Source organism: Rhodnius prolixus, unplaced genomic scaffold (genome assembly GCF_049639745.1).
Source record: "Rhodnius prolixus isolate KJV_2025 unplaced genomic scaffold, Rpr scaffold_7, whole genome shotgun sequence".
NCBI classification, from domain to species: Eukaryota; Metazoa; Arthropoda; class Insecta; order Hemiptera; family Reduviidae; genus Rhodnius; species Rhodnius prolixus.
In genome coordinates this window covers 21,946,493-21,967,378 of record NW_027411582.1, presented here as the reverse complement: position 1 = coordinate 21,967,378, position 20,886 = coordinate 21,946,493, and the positions used below count along the sequence as shown (strand labels likewise).

At 33.4% G+C, this 20,886-nt stretch overlaps 1 protein-coding gene and 1 long non-coding RNA gene across 2 annotated transcripts in view; one reads left to right on the top strand and one right to left on the bottom strand.

The window, feature by feature from the left end:
* LOC141447178 (uncharacterized) overlaps positions 1–20,886 on the top strand; it is a 449,287-nt gene that overhangs the window by 246,437 nt on the left and 181,964 nt on the right. The gene's annotated exons all lie outside the window — the stretch shown is intronic.
* Positions 2,502–18,343, bottom strand: LOC141447176 (uncharacterized). The gene is made up of 11 exons (XM_074114457.1): positions 18,131–18,343; positions 12,070–12,390; positions 11,032–11,084; positions 10,888–10,944; positions 10,328–10,504; positions 10,000–10,170; positions 9,654–9,827; positions 9,427–9,486; positions 8,147–8,284; positions 4,063–4,170; positions 2,502–2,829 (listed from the first exon to the last, which is right to left on the bottom strand). Exons 1-11 carry the CDS (start codon positions 18,224–18,226, stop codon positions 2,637–2,639), a joined length of 1,548 nt encoding a protein of 515 aa, XP_073970558.1. The 5' UTR covers positions 18,227–18,343; the 3' UTR covers positions 2,502–2,636.

The window sequence follows — 20,886 nt, the reverse complement described above, 5'->3', positions numbered from 1 at the left end:
TCCTGATGTACGGATCACAAACTGGTGGAAACATGCTCCAGTATTACAGATCAGAAGAGAGGTTGAAGGGCCTACCCACATTCCTTAAGTATTTTCTTTGCTTTAACACTAAGACAATTGGAAATATAAAAGATTTTTCAAATAATCTTACTGTAAAATGCAATATAATTCTCTCTTACAGCTTCAGGTCTTTCCACTATTTATAGGCTTCTGCAGAATTTCACACTTGGAATCTTTTGTTTAATTAATGCTTCTTAACAATAAGATAATTTCATATTAATGCCATTAATGCAATTTAAAATTTTCATCATGCTAGTTTGCAGTATCCATAAATAACGTTTCACCATTCTGGTTTCTGAATGTGTCCGAAACGTCCAACATTTAAGAAAATACGTCCATTTTTTTTGTTTATTCCAGCAAACCTTTTAATGGCAACAACGTCCAAACTTCTAACTTATTCTTTAATAGACATACGAGAGTCGTTTGAAAAGTCCGTGCAAAAATAAAAACTACTTAATTTTTTGGGGTAAACCTTTTTTATTTTTCAACATAGTCTCCTTTTAGGCTTATACACTTCGTCCAACGCTGCTCTAGTTTGTTGATCCCTTCCGAATAATAGGATTTGTCCAAGTCTGAAAAATAGCCATTCGTTTCTGCTATCACCTCCTCGTTTGAATAAAATCTTTTTCCCGCCAGCCATTTCTTCATATTGGGGAACAAATAGTAGTCCGAGGGAGCCAAGTCTGGAGAATAGGGGAAATGTGAAACGAGTTGGAACCCTATTTCCATTAATTTTGCGACCACAACTGCTGAGGTGTGAGCTGGTGCGTTGTCGTGATGGAAAAGGACGTTTTTGTGGGCCAATCGTGGGCGTTTTTCTTGCAGCTCGGTTTTCAAACGGTCCAATAACGATGAATAATATGCACCTGTAATAGTTTTACTCTTTTCCAGATAGTCGTTGAGGATTATTCCTTGCTAATCCCAAAAGACAGTCGCCATAATCTTTCCGGCCGAAGGAACGGTCTTCGCCTTTTTTGGCGCAGATTCCCCCTTGGTAATCCATTGTTTAGATTGTTCTTTGGTCTCAGGAGTGTAGTGATGTATCCATGTTTCATCCACAGTGACGAAACGACGCTTAAAGTCCTGCGGATTCTTCTGGAACAGCTGCAAACCGTCCTTGCAACACTTCACACGATTTCGTTTTTGGTCAAGCGTGAGCAATCGCGGCACCCATCTTGCGGATAGCTTTGTCATGTCCAAATGTTGATGCAAAATATTATGTACCCGTTCATTCGAGATGCCCACAGCACTAGCAATCTCACGCACCTTCACTCTTCTGTCATCCATCACCATATCATGGATTTTATCAATGATTTCTGGAGTAGTAACCTCAACAGGGCGTCCAGAACGTTCAGCGTCACTTGTGCCCATATGGCCACTCCGAAAATTTTGAAACCACTTATAAACTGTTCTAATCGAAGGTGCAGAGTCACCATAATGTTTATCAAGCTTCTCTTTAGTCTCCTGAGGCGTTTTGCCTTTCATAAAGTAGTGTTTAATCAACACACGAAATTCTTTTTCATCCATTTTTTGAAAATCACTCAACTTCCTCGATTCAAACGAATGCCAAACACAAAGAAATAGACCGATCTGGCTGAAACTTGGTGTGTGTTCTTCCAAGAGATGCTACTAACTAAACATAACCTCGATACGCGCCAGTAGTGCTATCTCTCTGACTTTGCACGGACTTTTCAAACAACCCTCGTACAATGTTAGCATCTAACAAGAACAACGCCTGGAAATGCCCATCTTTGGCAACTGTTTTTTAGTCTGTTTGAGATAAGTTAATGAGGTCAATTACTCTTATATCATTGGTTAGCCTGCCAGGGCATAAGTTTGAATATTGTTAAAATATATAAGTTCAGGCTTTAAGCATAAATAAATAAATAAAAAATATTTGACCCCAAGTAGATTTTGGATTTTTAATGTGTAGCCGTAGCAGAAAATGATCCGTCATAGGCATCAGTAGCTAGCTTCAGAAGAGTCAATAAACGAGGGTAAAGGCTAAATAAACAACAAAACACTGAAGATACAAGATAATATTAAATATGTCAAAATTATTATAATACACAAACAATAATTTTGAAGGACTATGGAGAGGACCTGAAGAAGATGCAAAGATACTTTTGGATTGCATAGTACCTTCCTAAGCAAGGAATTATGCAATGAAAACTAACAAATCTAATTTCACAGGGAAAAGAAAAAAACGTTACGTTCTTTACTTTACTGGCAAATTACTACTACAACTACAAAATACTGTCAATAATAGTTGGATGGGACTCAATTAACAGTGAAGTAAACTTATGCAATGAATATTTGCGCTGGTTGCTACGTATCTGAATTTAAGTATTCTGTATTTGTATCTGAAAGAAATTAATTTTCAAATTAATAGAAAGTGGATTGGATTCAATTGCCTCACAAGTGAAATAAATACATTTGATGTGCAAAAATGTTTATTTAAAGTGCAATACAGGAATGTTAAGCATACATATTATAATTTTCATTTTAAAGTTATAAATGATTATATAAGAAATAATTTTATGAATCTTTAAATATGGAATATATATTATTTGTATTTAAACTAATGTATAATAAGTATAAGCTAATTGAAATAAGCAAAAAATAATTAATCCCATCATTATGCATATAACATATTTTATTTTTCGTAACTTCTCTGTTTCTTTCTCGTACTTATCTTCGGGTTGATATATTAAACCTTTCTCCATAGAATCTAGCATGTTCTGTGCAGTTTTCATAGAAGCTTTTACACTGCAATGAGAGAAAAAAAATAAATGCAAAATTAAAATTGGTTTTTGGACTTCCCACTTTTTAGCATCGAGTTAGGGTGCGTTCCACTAAGCGACCACAACGATCAAAACATACGTACCTATAGGCGTTCCACTTGGCGACCGCGGTCGTTGTGGTCGTGGCGAAAACGTCACTAATGACGTCACTATTTTCGCTCATGCGAAACCCACAACGCCCCATCTATAGAGCTGGGTCGAAGTGGGCGTTCAGAAATATGGCGCAATTTTTAAAACAAAATATGGCGACAGAAAAAATTATTTCATGTAAATAATAGAATGTGTTTCTCGAAAGTCTACAAAAAATAAATAAATAAATAATTACTTATCCCTTTACACACTAAATCGCTGAATAACACAAAATCATTTACCTGAAATAACTTTTAAATTCTTCATCTGAATAAAGATCAATTACACTGATAGCTAATAATACGTGGCCTAAGTTTTCGCTTTTTATCATTGCGATTTTGTAAAATTGCATTCCACTCTTCATCGGAACTAGATAAAGAACTTTCTAAAACATTATTAATAAATATCCAACTGTTGCCACAAAAGACATTTTAATTTTATTTAAACGTAACTTTTATAAATACTCCACTAAAATGTAATATAAAAAATTGAATTAAATATATATTTTTAATATAAGTCAACTTTACCAATAATTAATAAAGTTTATTATAACTGCTTATAAACGGGGTTAAAATTAAAAAAAACAACCTCTTCAAGCTTCTTACTTATTTTCGAGGCCGCCATTTGTAATGTTTACATGAACGGTTAAAACGCCCACAGTCCGTTCCACTTGGGTTTTCGATCGCAACGCTCGCAAGCAAGTGGAACGGGCAAAACCGCGGTCGTGAGCGTGGTCGCTTAGTGGAACGCACCCTTAGCGTACTATTAAAAAAAAAAAAAACATCTAAGACGCTAGCAAAGTTTAGAAGTCGGGTTCAGTTAATCATAGCTTCAACATTGAAGAAGGATATTTCGCTTTCAGAAGTAGCTCTTATTATTAGGGAGGCTCATTGATGGTTTCAAGAAAAAGAAAATAATGCTTTTTATTTCAAGGACTGAGCCTAATAATAAAGTAAAAAAGCTCTTTATGAATTATAACTTGAGACGTGGATAAACATTTGTCGCAATTAGACATTATTAACCAAAAAAATTAAAATAAATAAATACAAAGTAATTGAAAATTTACTACCCTTCCATTTTATCTGCCTTTGCCAACTTTTTCTTATTCTTCTTAGAACGCTTTATCTTTATCAAAACTTTATTCAAAGATTTGCAATCAATGTCACTCAGTAGATCGCTGAAAAAAGGTAAATAAATAAACATATATTTAATGAATGGCTCATTGTTTCTTTTCATATACTGTTACGAACATTCGCCTAATTTCAACTATGTAATTTAAGATGCCTTGGCAAATATTGTGATATCACAAAAAGAGTTCTTTGCGTAGTAATAGTAAAAGTTCAAAATCGCATTCGTATAAAAATACGAACAAAATACTGAGTTGTTTAACAAATGGACCAGGTAATGGTTATTAGTTAAAAAAACAAAACAGCATATCAAAACTTTGGAAATACTTCGGAATATACAGAGGATCATTTTCATGACTTAACAACACTTTACCAAGAGCAGATCACGTATAGAAGCTCGTGATGATTTTAATAATCAGAATCAAATCAAAACAATCATTGAAAAAAGTAGTTATTTATTTAGTTATTTATTTAACAAGTGTGGAAAGTAGTACTTTTCCTCACGCGAGGCAGGGTTTGCAGGCACGAGCGAGCGAAGCGATGCGAGTGCAAGTGCAAATTGCCGAGTGTGAGGAAAATACTTTACACTAGAGTTAAATATTATATTTTTTCTGCAACCATTTATTAACTAATAAAATTAAAAATTGCATTTTTACAGTCTACAAAAAGTAATTTATTTATTATAAACATTTATTGTTATATTACAATTATTTACATTACTTACGTATTTACATTACTTATTACATTTTCTGCTGTTTCTTTTATTGATGGAGGAGTGTTTTCTAAACAGGCATCACTAGAATCCATTTTAAATTTCTATAAGGTAACAAACCTTTTTAACTGTTATAATTAAAAATATCTAATTATTTATTAAAGTATTATTTTTATTTCTATATTCCTTTCAATTTTTATTTTATTTTTTAATATTCGTTTTTTAATTATTTAAATAAAATAAATTTAAATAAGCTTATTAAAGTTTTACAGAAAATATTTATGTTAATAACAAAACTTCTTATATCAAGGAAGCACAATAAAGTTTTTCCACTCACTTGTGCGGAAAGTGACACTAATGGGAATTTCCCCCCACTAGTGTGGGAAGTTGGGCATTACACAGCTGATTTTAATTGAGTAATGAGAACTTCCCTACATGGTTGCAGAAAAAGTACAATAACTACAGTTTATGAAACTAGAAATAGCTACTTTTGTGTGTCTAGTAAAGAAAACTATCTATTTTCTTGTGGATTTTTTTGATAAAAGCCCCCAAGGCGAGTTGAATTTGCTTACAAACTAAAAATATTTCATCTGCTTAAAATAAGAAAATAACCTCACAATTAGATTTAGTAAATCAGTATAACTATTCAGTTATATTTATTCAACAAAATTGCACCAAATTGAAATAATTATTATTAATTTATATAACAGTAATTGTAATTTAACTTTAAGTTTATTTACCGATTTATTTTAAAATAAATTAATTAAAACCTAGTATTTTTATAGAGAACTAAATATGGCCGAATTTAATTAAATATTTTGGGAGTTCTTATGAAAAACTTCATTGTAAAATAATTAAAAAAGCGCATTTAAAAATAGATAAACATATAAAATATTAATGAATAAACAACATTCATTTTCCAATGAATAATTTTAATCATTACTGCAGGACTTATTTTATAAGACAACACTTACATAAATTTGAATCAGTAGATTGAATCTTGATTGGTCTGAAGACTAAATGCATTTCACACAGCACTAAACTCACTTGAAAGCATTAATAATATTTCATAGTACCAAAATACTGACTACTTTTTGGCAGCTTAACATCACTACTATCTTGTTCAACTTCTGATCCCTTCATTAGAAAAACCTAGCCCTTCTATATGCTGCAGAACAATTGAACTCTTCCTGGTGCAAAGAACTTCACCAGTATCTAACGGTTCCATTATTTTATACAACCTTCGGAAAGTTCATTATTCAATTGAAGTACTAATTATAAAAATATCAGGCAGTTGGTAATATATTAAATTTTTGTTTTATAATATTCGTGTATTAATTTTAAATATTATAAATTAAGAAAGAATATTGCCGATTTCAGTCTTTATTTTATTGTTTTGGTTTTTACCAAACTTTCGATCTAGGAACTATGCCATTTTCAGGGTTTATGCTTGTAGACAATTATAATATTTTTTGTACATTGTTATTTCTGTACTCCATACAGGCAAGACATACGAGGGTCGTTTGAAAAGTCCGTGTAAAAATAAAAACTACTTAATTTTTTGGGGTAAACCTTTTTTATTTTTCAACATAGTCTCCTTTTAGGCTTATACACTTCGTCCAACGCTGCTCTAGTTTGTTGATCCCTTCCGAATAATAGGATTTGTCCAAGTCTGAAAAATAGCCATTCGTTTCTGCAATCACCTCCTCGTTTGAATAAAATCTTTTTTCCGCCAGCTATTTCTTCATATTGGGGAACAAATAGTAGTCCGAGGGAGCCAAGTCTGGAGAATAGGGGGGATGTGAAACGAGTTGGAACCCTATTTCCATTAATTTTGCGACCACAACTGCTGAGGTGTGAGCTGGTGCGTTGTCGTGATGGAAAAGGACTTTTTTGTGGGCCAATCGTGGGCGTTTTTCTTGCAGCTCGGTTTTCAAACGGTCCAATAACGATGAATAATATGCACCTGTAATAGTTTTACCCTTTTCCAGATAGTCGATGAGGATTATTCCTTGCGAATCCCAAAAGACAGTCGCCATAATCTTTCCGGCCGAAGGAACGGTCTTCGCCTTTTTTGGCGCAGATTCACCCTTGGTAACCCATTGTTTAGATTGTTCTTTGGTCTCAGGAGTGTAGTGATGTACCCATGTTTCATCCACAGTGACGAAACGACGCTTAAAGTCCTGCGGATTCTTCTGGAACAGCTGCAAACCGTCCTTGCAACACTTCACACGATTTCGTTTTTGGTCAAGCGTGAGCAATCGCGGCACCCATCTTGCGGATAGCTTTGTCATGTCCAAATGTTGATGCAAAATATTATGTACCCGTTCATTCGAGATGCCCACAGCACTAGCAATCTCACGCACCTTCACTCTTCTGTCATCCATCACCATATCATGGATTTTATCAATGATTTCTGGAGTAGTAACCTCAACAGGGCGTCCAGAACGTTCAGCGTCACTTGTGCGCCCATATGGCCACTCCGAAAATTTTGAAACCACTTATAAACTGTTCTAATCGAAGGTGCAGAGTCACCATAATGTTTATCAAGCTTCTCTTTAGTCTCCTGAGGCGTTTTGCCTTTCATAAAGTAGTGTTTAATCAACACACGAAATTCTTTTTCGTCCATTTTTTGAAAATCATTCGACTTCCTCGATTCAAACGAATGCCAAACACAAAGAAATAGACCGATCTGGCTGAAACTTGGTGTGTGTTCTTCCAAGAGATGCTACTAACTAAACATAACCTCGATACGCGCCAGTGGTGCTATCTCTCTGACTTTGCACGGACTTTTCAAACGACCCTCGTAAACAGGCACAACAGAAGATAACCAACTTTAAGAAGACAGATTCCTCGTATTTTTCATTAGCATAATCCCTAAAGATGACTTAATCCTTAGGTCGAAAGTTTGGTAAAAACAAAAGCAATAAAATAAAGACTGAAATTGGCAAATTTCTTTCTTTTTTTTAAATTAATTTTTTGCTTTGTTTTAGATTAATGAATCAGCCACCAAAATCAATGAACAATACTCTATAATTTAAAATTATAGATATTGAACTATGAGGACAGAATTATTATAATATAGTACTTTTATGAAGTAAAATAATCCCTTAAAGTAAATGATTACTTTCAGTACACATGTTCACATTAAAAATTAGATACATAAAATATTGGATGGCAATCTAACTTTATGGGGAAAAAATTATAAGCGGAAAAATTTCGAAACATAACATTGAAGTAGGAGATTAATGATCATATTATTATTATTATTAACTAATATATAATATTGATTAACATAAACGAATTTCAATTACCTTTCAGCAAAAAGCAAAGCTTTCTCCTCATCAATAACAATTGGCGTTAGAGTTTTTAGCTCAAAAAGTTCCTGGTTTGTCAACACAATTGGTGGAGAATTTTTTAAATAATATTCCATCAATTTTCTTTCATTAATCCTGCATTAAAAGATATATCATTAGTTTTACAGTATTTTGAAAAATTCAAATTTGAAGGTCGGGTAAGAGTGATTTTAGGAATTATTACAGTGATTAGTGCATTGGCATGCAATCGTAATTTGGGTTTAATCCAATCTATCATAAGCCTATGATCTCCTAGTGTGATCATGAATGATCTTAATTAGTGTTTTAACAATTCTCATCACTTCCTCAGAGGGGATGGTGCTTGTATTATATTGTCAGGTTTATCTACATAACTTTTGCCATCATAATGTAGCATTAATGTCTTAAAAACAGTAATTTAATTTTTTGTTTTGGCATTGGCTTTCGCCATACAGCCAGCATCGTCTAGGTGCTTATCACTAGAATATCACTCACTCTCCATTCTTACTAATAAATACAATCGCTTCACACATTCATCCCTCTACTATGTACAACTATTTACCTAAACTACAAGCTAATGGATGGATCATTACTCTATATTCCTGCCATCCTTATAGCTTAACCGAAATTAAAACCACCGTAATCCTTCTCTAATCATTTTCTTGCATTCATTCTAATCGGCTATAAATTTTAAATACATTCATATTTCTTTGCTAGCTCTGCTACAGATTTAAGCACATAGATGTTGGTGGAGAATATTATGTCTTCTGCATCTAAATACCTGTATATGTCGCCAAACATTCGTTTCCTTTCTACTACATAACGTGGACATATCACGTATTTTATGTTTGAAATCCTCCTCCTCATTGCAATCTACGCAAAGAGGAGAGAGGACCTTTTGTAGATCCTGTGAAGATACAGGCTCTCAGCCTGCTTATTGTCGTAACAACCCATTTATTGGTGACAGTTCCCTTATAAACCATGTTTGTCTAGGTAACTGATCTACCATAGTTTTATAGAATCTCCCTTTATTATCATTACTGTAATCAAGGAAATTTAATATTCAAGTAAGTTCTATTTTAACAGGCAGACAAGACAATTTTACATAGTAAGCCGAAATCTCTCTACGGCTGTAACCGGCTTCCGGACTTGTTCTCTAGATGCAGACAACATTATCCATTTCCAGGAGCTTTAAGGCTCCTCTTACAAGGAGAAAAAACTGATTGAAAAGCTATGCATTATTTTCAACTATTACTTACGCCTCATCAATCAAGTTTCCTTTATTATGAATTATGAAACCATGGTCGAATGTCACACCTCTGAAATTGATAAAGAAAAAAGTCAAATTAAATATAGAATTATTCCTGAACGCGATTTTCCTGAACTCTAGATAGTTTTTAGCTTCTAATTTCCCAATGAAAGTTATCAAAAATACATTAAATGACCTTGTTGAAACTTATTAATTAGAAAAACAACGCTTATTTACCCGCTCAATGGGGTTGTAATGTTTATTGGTCCTGGCGTGCTATACAAAGGGATATTCATCAATTTCTCTCTGCTTGTCGGCAAACGTGCTTCTCCATTTTTAATCAATTGCTCAATATTGCTGTAAACATTGCTTTGCACTCCTGATGGAACGAAAGCCGCTTCAGCTGTATTCCTGAAAGAAAGTTAACCTCTTAACCTCAATGTTAACCTCTTATTCTACATAAGCGATTTTCTAGAATAGATTGGTTTTAGCTTTTCTTTTTTTTTTAATGAAAGCTATAAATTACAATTTATAGTGTTCATAATGTTAACATTTATTATTTAGAAAAGAAATGCTTATTTACCCGCTCATTAGGTTTGTAATGTTTATTGGACCTGGCGTGCTACTATACACAGGGATATTCATCAATTTCTCACTGCTTGTCGGCAAACGTGCTTCACCATCTTTAATCAATTGCTCAATATGGCTGTAAACATTGCTTTGCACACCTGCTGACGGAGAAGCTGTTGTGTTCCTGAAGGAAATAAAATGTTAAAACCTCTTAATCTGGATTTTTCTGGAATATATATAAGTTTTAGCTTTCAATTTCCTAATGAAAGCTATAAAATGCATTTAATAAAACTACGATTAAAATTCATTAATTAGTAAGAAAAAAAGCAATGCTTATTTACCCGTTCATTGGCTTTGCCATGCTTATTGGGTCTGACGTGCTGTAAACAGGAATATTCATCAATTTCTCTCTGCTTAACGGCAAACGTGCTTCTCCATCGCTAACCAATTGCTTTATAAGTTTGGCGTAATCATCGTTTTGCTTTTCTAAAGAAATGGTGGCCGTTCCCATTTCTTTTCTGTAGAAAGTAAAATGGTAACCTCTTCAAAAAGAAATTAACTTTTGTCACTATTTTTTAGGTTATATTTGTAAAATTGTTCTAAATACCAAGGGATAATCTTCTAGAAATAAACTTCTAACCTAGAATCTAAATGCTAAACTTACTTACTTTGTTTTTTGTTATACAGGCGATTAAAATTTGCAGTTATAATTTATTTGCTATTACACAAATAAATTATAACTTCAACTATAACTTTAACTATAACTTTAACTATAACTTTAACTATAACTTTATATCCTTTTTTGAGAGAAACATTTAAAAAAAGGTTATTGAGAAAAATAATTTGTATGTATGCTAGAGGTATGAATTTATTGTATTAAAAGAATTCTTAATGAACTCACGCTCGATTGGTTGCACAAAAGAATGGCTCAAATGTGTTCGGCAGGGGTCCAATCACACTGTAAATTAAAAAATAAAAGAAGTCTTATTTATATTTTACAATTTTTCAGTGACTTAAATTTAATAAAAGATAAATTGCTACTTACTTGGCATTTACTACAATCAAAACTTTTCGGCTACCATTAGCTATTTTGGCGGCCTACGAACAGAATTAAAAGTATTAAACTAATTATACAGGGTGTACGCAAAGGAGTGGTTGAAACTTCGGGAGGTGATTCAGCAGCTCAAATGCAACAAAAAATATTCACTTCACTTTGGCCCGATTCTCAATAGTGTCCTGTCCAAGATAATTTGCATTTTTAACTGTTCCGTCGATATTCGCGTTTTTCATCATTAAAACGGGTCGTAACTTTTCTATCCTTTGTCGTACAACAAATCTGCTTAGTCCAAACAAAAGAGCATTAAATTTCCTATAAATTTGCTCAATACAGAGCCTCAAAACGTTTCTAATAACAATGAAATTTTTACATTAATGTCTAAAAAATTCGTTCTCGATGATTTTTGTTAAAATTTTCAACTGCATTTTTTCAATGATTAATGAATCAAGGAGTCACATAATTTCAGAAAAAGTTGCGCATTTATTGAGCTTCAAGACCATATGGATTTTTTTGGTTTTTAATAAAACCCTACCCCGAACAGAGGGGTGTAAATGCAGAAAACTGGGATTTTGCGTAACCGACTTTTTGTCTACTAATTTACTCAAATGTCACTATTGAGAATCGGGCCAAAGTGAAGAGAATATTTTTTGTTGCATTTGAGCTGCTGAATCACCTTCCGAAGTTTCGACCACTCCTCCGTATACACCCTGTATACATGATAAAACTGAAATAAAAAAAATCTTCTGAAGCTCCTGTCAAGATGTCGTCCGAGATATCGTATTTTGTTAGTAATTGGTATAGAAGTATTGTGGAAGGAGAGTTTTCTTGTTTAGAGTGAATACTATGTATTTAGATTTCAATTCATTCACTTTGATTCTTCACTTTTGCAGCCAAGGCTGACGATAAGATTTAGGTGTGATTGGAGTGCACGGCTTGCTGTTACAGGATCTAGATGAGGGGATAGTACTGCAGTATCGTCGGCGAATGTTACTTAAATTTAAAAAAAAAAATCAAAAATATACTTACATGATTAACACTCACAAATTCAGTAGGTGGTAGCATGAGGTCCTTCTTAAAGTGTGCATTGTGATGTGAGCGAATTAAAAGATCAGGTGGGAGTACCTCAATTACAGGATCTGGATCAAAATATATGGTGGTCGATTTGCTGCAATTAATATGTTGGAAAAGTTTTTCAACCTGTTCAGTGATGACTGTAAAAGCATAGTCTTCGACTTTCTTCACATTGTCCTGGTCACCAATGGCGGGTACATGGTGCAACAATAGGCCTATAAGAGTGTCCCCGTAATCGCCCAGCACCAAGCCAAATATTTCATCATTGCTTCCTTCCTGTTGAAGTAAAATGTAAAATGAATAAAAAGTTTGTAACATTAGGCACTTACACCTCAATCAATGGCAGAAAACTGAATAATCTACGGTTTGCGGACGATACGATATAGTTCTGTTTGACGCTTCTGCAGATGAATTGTCAAATATGATCCCAGGACCTTCTATAAGCAGGTTTAGGTTTAAATGCCCAAAAGACTAAACTACAGACAAACGGACCAGAATCGGCCAATAACAATAAATGGAGAAGAAATCAAGTGGGTGTCCGAAATTATACGTACACTTAGGACAAATTATTTCACTCAAAACATTTATTTGGGACATTTTTGCAGGACTGAATTGACCATTTCCAGGAATAAAGTTATTTCTGGGATAGATTTCCTTTACTGCACCATTTTACTCTAATTCTAATGTATGGTCTTGTATTTTGTATTCTGTTACAGGCTGGATTAAATATATTGTTAGAATTGATTCTAAAGTGAATTCCACAACAGTGAATGGCTCTTAACTCAATGGTTAGTTCATTTTGCCGAAATGTTTTCGTCGGCTATTTTTTTTGCGGAAGTCTAAAACAAAAATAGCAGGATTTTCAAAGTAAAATTATTAAATTCATTATAACTGACAAAGTTATTAAAGTTTAGTTTTATTCTTGTATTTTTAAAATAATAGTAAAGAGTCACAAAAATTTGGCGATTAATATAATATATTCCCACACAATATGGGCCATTAATTTTTTAAAATGAGTCACAGATAAGTTCAGATTCTGCTTACTTGGAGAAACAATGCACGCTGTTTATAATAGCTAGTAATAAACAGTTGAGATCATTTTTTAGAATCAAATTTTATAATTTCCTTTGTAACATAAACAAAACCCTGTTTTTGTAAAAACTAAGGCCATTATTTTGGGAACGATTTTATCTTAAATTATTTGTTTATTCAAATAATTTGAAAAAAATTAACCTTCTCTGAAATTGTTGAAATAGGATGCTTATTGCTGTGTTATTAATGGAATTCAAAACTTTAATTATTAGATAAAAGGAATAATGCTTTTTTTTTAAAAAAAGGGAAATGTTTAAAATTAAATGTTCAAGACGTATCGTTAAAACTATGTGGACTTAAGGGCTAGAACTGTTCAGTCAAAACTTCAAACATAAGGACAGTATAAGGCATTTCAATCAAAACAGCTCCGACAGATAGTTGACGCTCCTTTCTACGGTGACTAACCTCAATCTTCACTACGACCTCAACATCGCATTCGTACACCAACTCGCCAAGACTAAATATCCCAAGTTCCATACTGCTCTCTCTAATTGCTCTAATCTTTTCGTAAAGTCTCTCGCCTCCTCCAAGTCGACTGAATCGCCAATGGCCGCGCGACTTCCTTGAGGTCTGAAGATCAACGTCGATAAACAGTGAGTGCTACCGCTGTTTATATATTTACATACAGTTGGTAAATTGTTCAATAAATAAATATTTAAAAAAAAATTTTACTGCAGGTCTCCGCAGGGAAGTATACTTAGTCCCGTTCTCTACACAGTATACACATCGGACATACCTGTACAATCCTCTACACTACTCTGTACATATGCAGACGACACAGCCATACTAGCTACAAGTACACATCCTTCATCAGCTTCATACAAGTTACAGACACACTTACATAAAATAGAATCCTGGGCAAAGAAGTGGCGGATTAAAACGAACCTTTAGAAATGCCAGCATGCCACGTTTCCTCTCCGACAGGGCACCTGTCCACCTGTCCTCTTCAACAGCAATTCTCTTCCTTGTACAGATCTAGGTGCGCTCCCTTGGGCTCTACATAGACAAAAGACTCACGGTGGAACCCACAACACTAGACTTAAAAGACAAGCAATGACGAAACTTGCGAAACTGCTTTACAGACTTCTTGAACTATGCTCCAAATTACCCATTGAACCCAAACGCCTAATGTACAGTACTATCCTCAAACCTATGTGGACTTACGGACTAGAGCTGTGGGGTTCAGCCAAACCTAGAAGCATACGGACAGTATAAGATATTTCAGTCAAAACTACTGCCGACAGATAGTTGACGCTCCTTTCTACAATGACTAACCTCCACTCTTCAGAACGACCTCAACATTCCCTTCATAGAGCAATTCGCCAAGACTAAATACCAAAAATTCCATACTACTCTTTCGACTAGTTCTAATCCTCTTGTATTGTTTCTCGCTTCCTCTGACATCCCTAATACTTCTCGCCGACTGTATCGCCAGTGGCCCCGCGACTTCCTTACAGTCTGAAGGCCTAAACGCCATTATTCTCCTATCTCTCCCCTCTCCTCTTCACATTCTCCTCTCTCCTATAGAGAGTGCTACCGCTGGGTAGCTTCTCTCCTCCTGCTCTCCTCCCGCACCAGTTCATCATACATATATTTACTGATTGCATACAACTGTATGCAGATTGTAAATTACAAAATAAATTAAAAAAAAAAAAATACTGCAGGTCTGACACTCAGAATTAAAACTAATGTTGAAAGCCCAATAGAAGTAGTTCCTTCCAGACAACTGTCTATTTAATCCGGTAGCACAACTTGGAGTTATTTGACGTGCGGCAGATTTAAACCATAGATGCACCAGATGTTTATGCAGTAAAACTTATTCTAGGAGATTGGAAGCTGGTACATGAAAATAATATTTTTCTTTTTCTAGATATAGTTTGAGCAGAAGGCAATTACACAGATCATCGCATTCAATGCACTTCTTATTCAATCATATTTCGCACACTATTCGCTGTGCATGCACCAATACTCTGTCTGTCAACAAATACTTTAAGCTATTTCATCTAAATAAATGAAGTCGAAATCACTACACCAAACGGAGTAATCTACCTCTAAGGTTGAATGAGGGTTCGACTTCGGGCAGGGTTACTATAAACATTCTATGATATATAAAATCAAAGTTTATATTACTTCAAAATTAACAAACTTTTCCCATATTAAATAAATAAGTTACTAATTGTTTATCGTAAGGCGAAGCTATGATCTGAAATTAATTTGGTAGGGCAAGTGTGATAATAATACTACTACTACTTAGGTCAAAATCATTAGCAATAAGCAGAAATGTAAGAGGTTTTCAGATTTAGTAATATTAAGCTAATATAAAGTATCCCAGATCATTAGTATTGACAACAGCATTAAGATAAATCAAACTCTCTGCCCAAATCAAATGGAATATTACTAATTCCTTTTTGGATTAAGTCGAGCATTAAGGGGTCTAAACTTAGTTGATACTCTCCTTATAGAATTTAATAAATATAACTTCTTAGATTATTAACAGCGGGGTCATGCTTCGTTATATTTAGACCAAAAAGTCTTTTTCTTTATCCTAAATGAATTTAAGACAATTTTTTTAAATTGTAAAATAAGAGCTCATACTTCTAAAAAAATAAAGTTCAGTAATTTTTAAATTCCTTTTTCATTACCTAAATGACTTTCTTTTATTGATTTGTAAAGAGATCTGCAGTAAAATAGTGTTAAAGGCAATTACAAACTTGAATAAACGTCAAAATTTTGAAGGAAATCTTTAATTTTATCCTTTGCAGCACTGAAGAAGGATTCGAAGCCGGTTAAAACATGAATATGAACATGACTGGCTGGCTGTTGTTGTTTGTATCTTAGAGGGGACTGGAGGCTGTAATCTTTGCGCCAAGGATTTGGTACTTAGAAGTCCATAAAGATAGAAATTCAGCAAAATAGGAAAGAGGTGCTCAACTTAACTACGACATGAGATATCAGTGATCTGGTAACTTTATCCGATAATCAGGGCTGTTATGGAAACGATGTGTTCATGAAATAGTTTTGGAAATGCTTAGGCAAACTCAACAAGTGGCCGCATTTCTCTAAGGAGAAGCTAAGAAAGCTGTGCCTTCTCAGATACAAAGAGCAGTTGATAACCTCCTGGCTAACCTGGCTTGCGAGCCAGAGGAGGCACCTTTGAAAGCACAGTACATGCTTCACACATTGAGTAAAGTGCATTATTTGATAAGTTTGATTCTATACATGAAAGATATTTGATCACTTAAATATGTGTCAGGTGGTTTCCAATTTTTTTGGTAATTAAACGCAACTCTCCCAAAATTACCAAATAATTATTAAACCTTCTTGTTTGTAACAGATGTAAAATTAATTTTTAGCCATTTTGTGTATGCTTGAGAACATCTAAAGCTTTTAACATTTGATTTTTCTTAGAAAAATCACTCGGAAAACTATTTATTTCCCGATATTAAGAAAAATACTAGCTTTACTGCCTTGGCAATATTTTCAGTAGAAAGGGGATGAAAAAATACATAAAAATGACCTATCGCGTGCTCGTCTTTCTCTTTGATAACAAGCTAAAAAATTGAAATATGATTAATAAATGCCAGATTTTGAAATGGCCTAGCACCTTTAATTTTAAAGATATCGAATTGCGGTTTCCGGTTTCTTCCATAACTTTTTATACTCTTTAAAACTGTGTATATGAAAATGGGGGTCAACTGCAAACCCTCACTTTTGATCTTGCGTCAGCCCTCGTATGCGGGCAGGAATCTAAAATCAAGTCACATATTCTGAAACTAGAGGTGACGGGTAACAATTTTTTCCTCTACCATTTTTTGCTCAGATCAACCGTTTAAGCATGAAATGCATTTGAGCCGTCTTAAAATGAACACCCTGTATAGATGACATTCAGTTTTGCAAAAGACCAAAAAAATACAAATAGCCATACTTATCAACACTAAATCTTCAATTTCGATTGCGAGCATTAATAATGTTTTCCACGATGATCCTTTAACCAATCAATTAGGAAAATTTGGGGATACAATTACGTAGATGTAGGCAATCATAGCAATGAATTACGTAAAACAAGCGAGCGGCTCAAAATGAACCGAATCATGATTCGGTCAGGATAGTGGATCAAATAAATACACAAAGAAATAAAATAACTAAAAAATGGGCATGGATTCACAGCTTATAGATACTCAAGACCAAATCTAAATCTGAATTAGATACTGAGACATTATTGAGGAAATCCTCAATTGAAATAAAATCAAAATCAGAAAATGTTATCGAATTAAGAATAATATCATCATATTTGAAATCTCTTTAGCTGCACCGCAACTTGCTGGGCGTTTTGGTTGCAGGACGTGGCGAATACAAGCCATTAAACCCGGAAATAGACAGTTGATTGGTTAGTTTATCGCTAAGATTAGTTGTGATGCTGGTACAGAAGTAAATCGCTAAGAATCGTTGCAGCTGATGCGCGATTTAAATAATTAAAATAAAATAAAACAAAAAATAAATACAATTTTTTTTATATTTTGCTGATTCTACATCGAAAAATATTAGACCCACAGTTCCGCAAAGTAGTTGTTCAATAAGCTAGTTTGACCATTTTCATTAATTTTTATTTAGTCTTTTCTTAAATATAATAATAATAAAGGCTTTTGATAAAAATAACCACCAAAACACATGAGTTTTAAGAGCTCTGTGTAATCCCCCACAATTTTAATACTATAGAATTAAAAGTTTTTGAATATAAATAACATCTTTTACGTAATCTAGTTGCAAATTTCAATAAACAGGGGGAAAAAAATAATTTATTCCGAAAATTTATGGGGAAAAAATACTTAACAGTAGCGGAAACGGATATCAACGGTGGAAAGTATTCTTTCGCATATTCCTTAAAACCGGATGCTATAAATTTTATATTTTTTTATAAACTAACCTTAATTTCATTGAATTTTTTCCCACGTGATACAAGCAGTGGACTGGTAGTAGCATCAAGATATACTTTTCTCAGTGTTGACATAGATGACGGCATAATGGTCCTCTTGTTAACAGTTGTATGATGATAGTCTGTCACTGTTCAAGAGTTCTGAATGGGCTGAACACCAGCTAAGTTCTTACGGCCTGCTGGACCAACTTCAGCAAAAACATTCATCCCCACTATTCTACGTGTTGCCAACTTTGAAAAAATATAATTTCGATTACGTATTACTATTATTTAATAATCGATTGAATTGAAATTTTGAAAAATTATAAAGAAATAATATTAATTAATTTAATCTTCATCATTATTTCTTCTGATGAAAGAAGTAATATATCGTTTAAAAAATATACATTTTTTAAATTCTACAGCACCCTAACTAAACAAGAATTCTTTTACAATATTTCAATCTATACATTTACCAGCATCCCATTTCAGATCTGCCATACATTGCCACAATTCAGTAAACAGTCAATACTTTTATGTAAATGAAAGCTTTATAAGTTGCGAAGTTCTTTAAAAAAATTGCGATATTTATTGAGAATCAGGATTTGGAAACTTTCCACAGATCAATGAACAGCAACTGGGTCATTAAATAAAACTTTTTCTTTTCTAGTATCGTTGCAAAATCAAAAAATTATGAATATTTCTAAATGTGACACGGCACTACCTCTTTTCAATACTTTTTTACGCTGAGCTCGAAAGGTTCGTTATCACTGCACTATACTTTGCTCAGTTATAAGCTATAGTGTGTTTGTGTACTGTTCCATAAACTGAGAAGATATTGAGAGTTGAAATTTTTTTGGGTCATGGTTTCTTCTAAAAAATGGCACTCACTATAACTCCTATTGTATGCAACATATTAGTATGGCATTTTGTTGTCTTATACACTACATTTAACTCAGTTATATGCTGTAGTTTTTTTAAGAACTGATCCATAAACTGAGAAGATATTGAGAGTTGAAATTTTTTTGGGTCATGGTTTCTTCTAAAAAATGGCACTCACTATAACTCCTATTGTAAGCAACATATTAGTATGGCATTTTGTTGTCTTATACACTACATTTAACTCAGTTATATGCTGTAGTTTTTTTAAGAACTGATCCATAAACTGAGAAGATATTGAGAGTTGAAATTTTTTTGGGTCATGGTTTCTTCTAAAAAATGGCACTCACTATAACTCCTATTGTAAGCAACATATTAGTATGGCATTTTGTTGTCTTATACAATACATTTAACTCAGTTATATGCTGTAGTTTTTCTAACAACTGATCCATAAACTGAGAAGATATTGAGAGTCGAAATTTTTTTGGGTCATGGTTTGCTTTAAAAAATGGCACTCACTATGACTCCTATTGTAAGCAACATATTAGTATGGCATATTGTTGTCTTATACAATACATTTAACTCAGTTATATGCTGTAGTTTTTCTAACAACTGATCCATAAACTGAGAAGATATTGAGAGTCGAAATTTTTTTGGGTCATGGTTTCTACTAAAAAATGGCACTCACTATAACTCCTATTGTATGCAACATATTAGTATGGCATTTTGTTGTCTTATACAATACATTTAACTCAGTTATATACTGTAGTTTTTTTAAGAACTTATCCATAAACTGAGAAGATATTGGGAGTTGAAATTTTTTTGGGTCATGTTTTGCTCTAAACAATGGCACTCACTATAACTCCTATTGTATGCAACATATTAGTATGGCATTTTGTTGCTTAAGCTACACTATACTTTACTCAGTTATGAGCTGTAGTTTTTTTTTACAACTGATCCATAAATTGAGAAGGTATTGAATGTTGAAATTAATTTTGTTCTGTTATACACTGAAGTTTGGATCTTGCTGAATTATTTTATTATTGTTTTTAGACAGAGTTCTTATCTTTAATAGAAACTAAAAATGAAATGTTCACTTTAATTGAATGTCCTTTTTTCTTCAAATCACAAAATAAAATTTTACGAAATGACCTATATCATAATCACTTTCAATGCTTGCTGGGAAATTTGTGCTTTATTTACCGAAGAATGGTTGTGAACCAATAATTCCCTGTTTTTCTGCCGAGAATAACTTTTATTTAGATTTTTCGTATCTAGATTAACCATTTTTCTGTGAGTTTCTCTACATTGTTACATTTCTCAACATATTATCAAGATATTTATTTTATGATCATGGCATAGTTAATTTCGATTGGCGGTAGCGTTGTATATGGGAAGTTTTGTTAATGAATCTTATTCAGTTTTTTTACAGAATTTTTGGTTTTATTCAGCTCATTAATGGATCTTTTGAAGCTTATTAACACGAACTCTGGGAAAAAATTGTAAAACGGTTTTGCCTGAGATTTGTTTTTAGTAGAGTGGCTGAGGGGCTGTAATTGTGCTTCATTCAGAAGTGCCATTTTTTGTGCATTGTACGTTTTTACCACCTACATATTGTTAGCAAAATAAATCTAAAATTCCTATTTTTTTGTTTTTGTTTTTGGACATAGAAGTTGACATTAGACGGTAGATAATAGAATGAACAGACAAGGACGATATCCAGAAAGAAGCCTTTAGTTAAACGTAGTTATGTAGGCTGTGTAGGTCAAACGAGGGTCGCACAGTTGCTGGAGCTCCTAGACTATACAAACTTCTACACATCTGATACTATCCACCCTAACAGCCAAACTGTTGCTGCACAACAAGTCTTCCTCCCTTACTCTTGTTGG

Bases quoted from the DNA above. Each gene is read 5' to 3' on its own strand.
- LOC141447176 (XM_074114457.1), bottom strand. From the start codon at position 18,226: ATGCCGTCATCTATGTCAACACTGAGAAAAGTATATCTTGATGCTACT. The intron at 11,085-12,069 runs GTAAGTATATTT...TTCTGTTCGTAG, and splicing joins AATTTGTGAGTGTTAATCAT to GCCGCCAAAATAGCTAATGG. The intron at 10,945-11,031 runs GTAAGTAGCAAT...TTTAATTTACAG, and splicing joins TTGATTGTAGTAAATGCCAA to TGTGATTGGACCCCTGCCGA.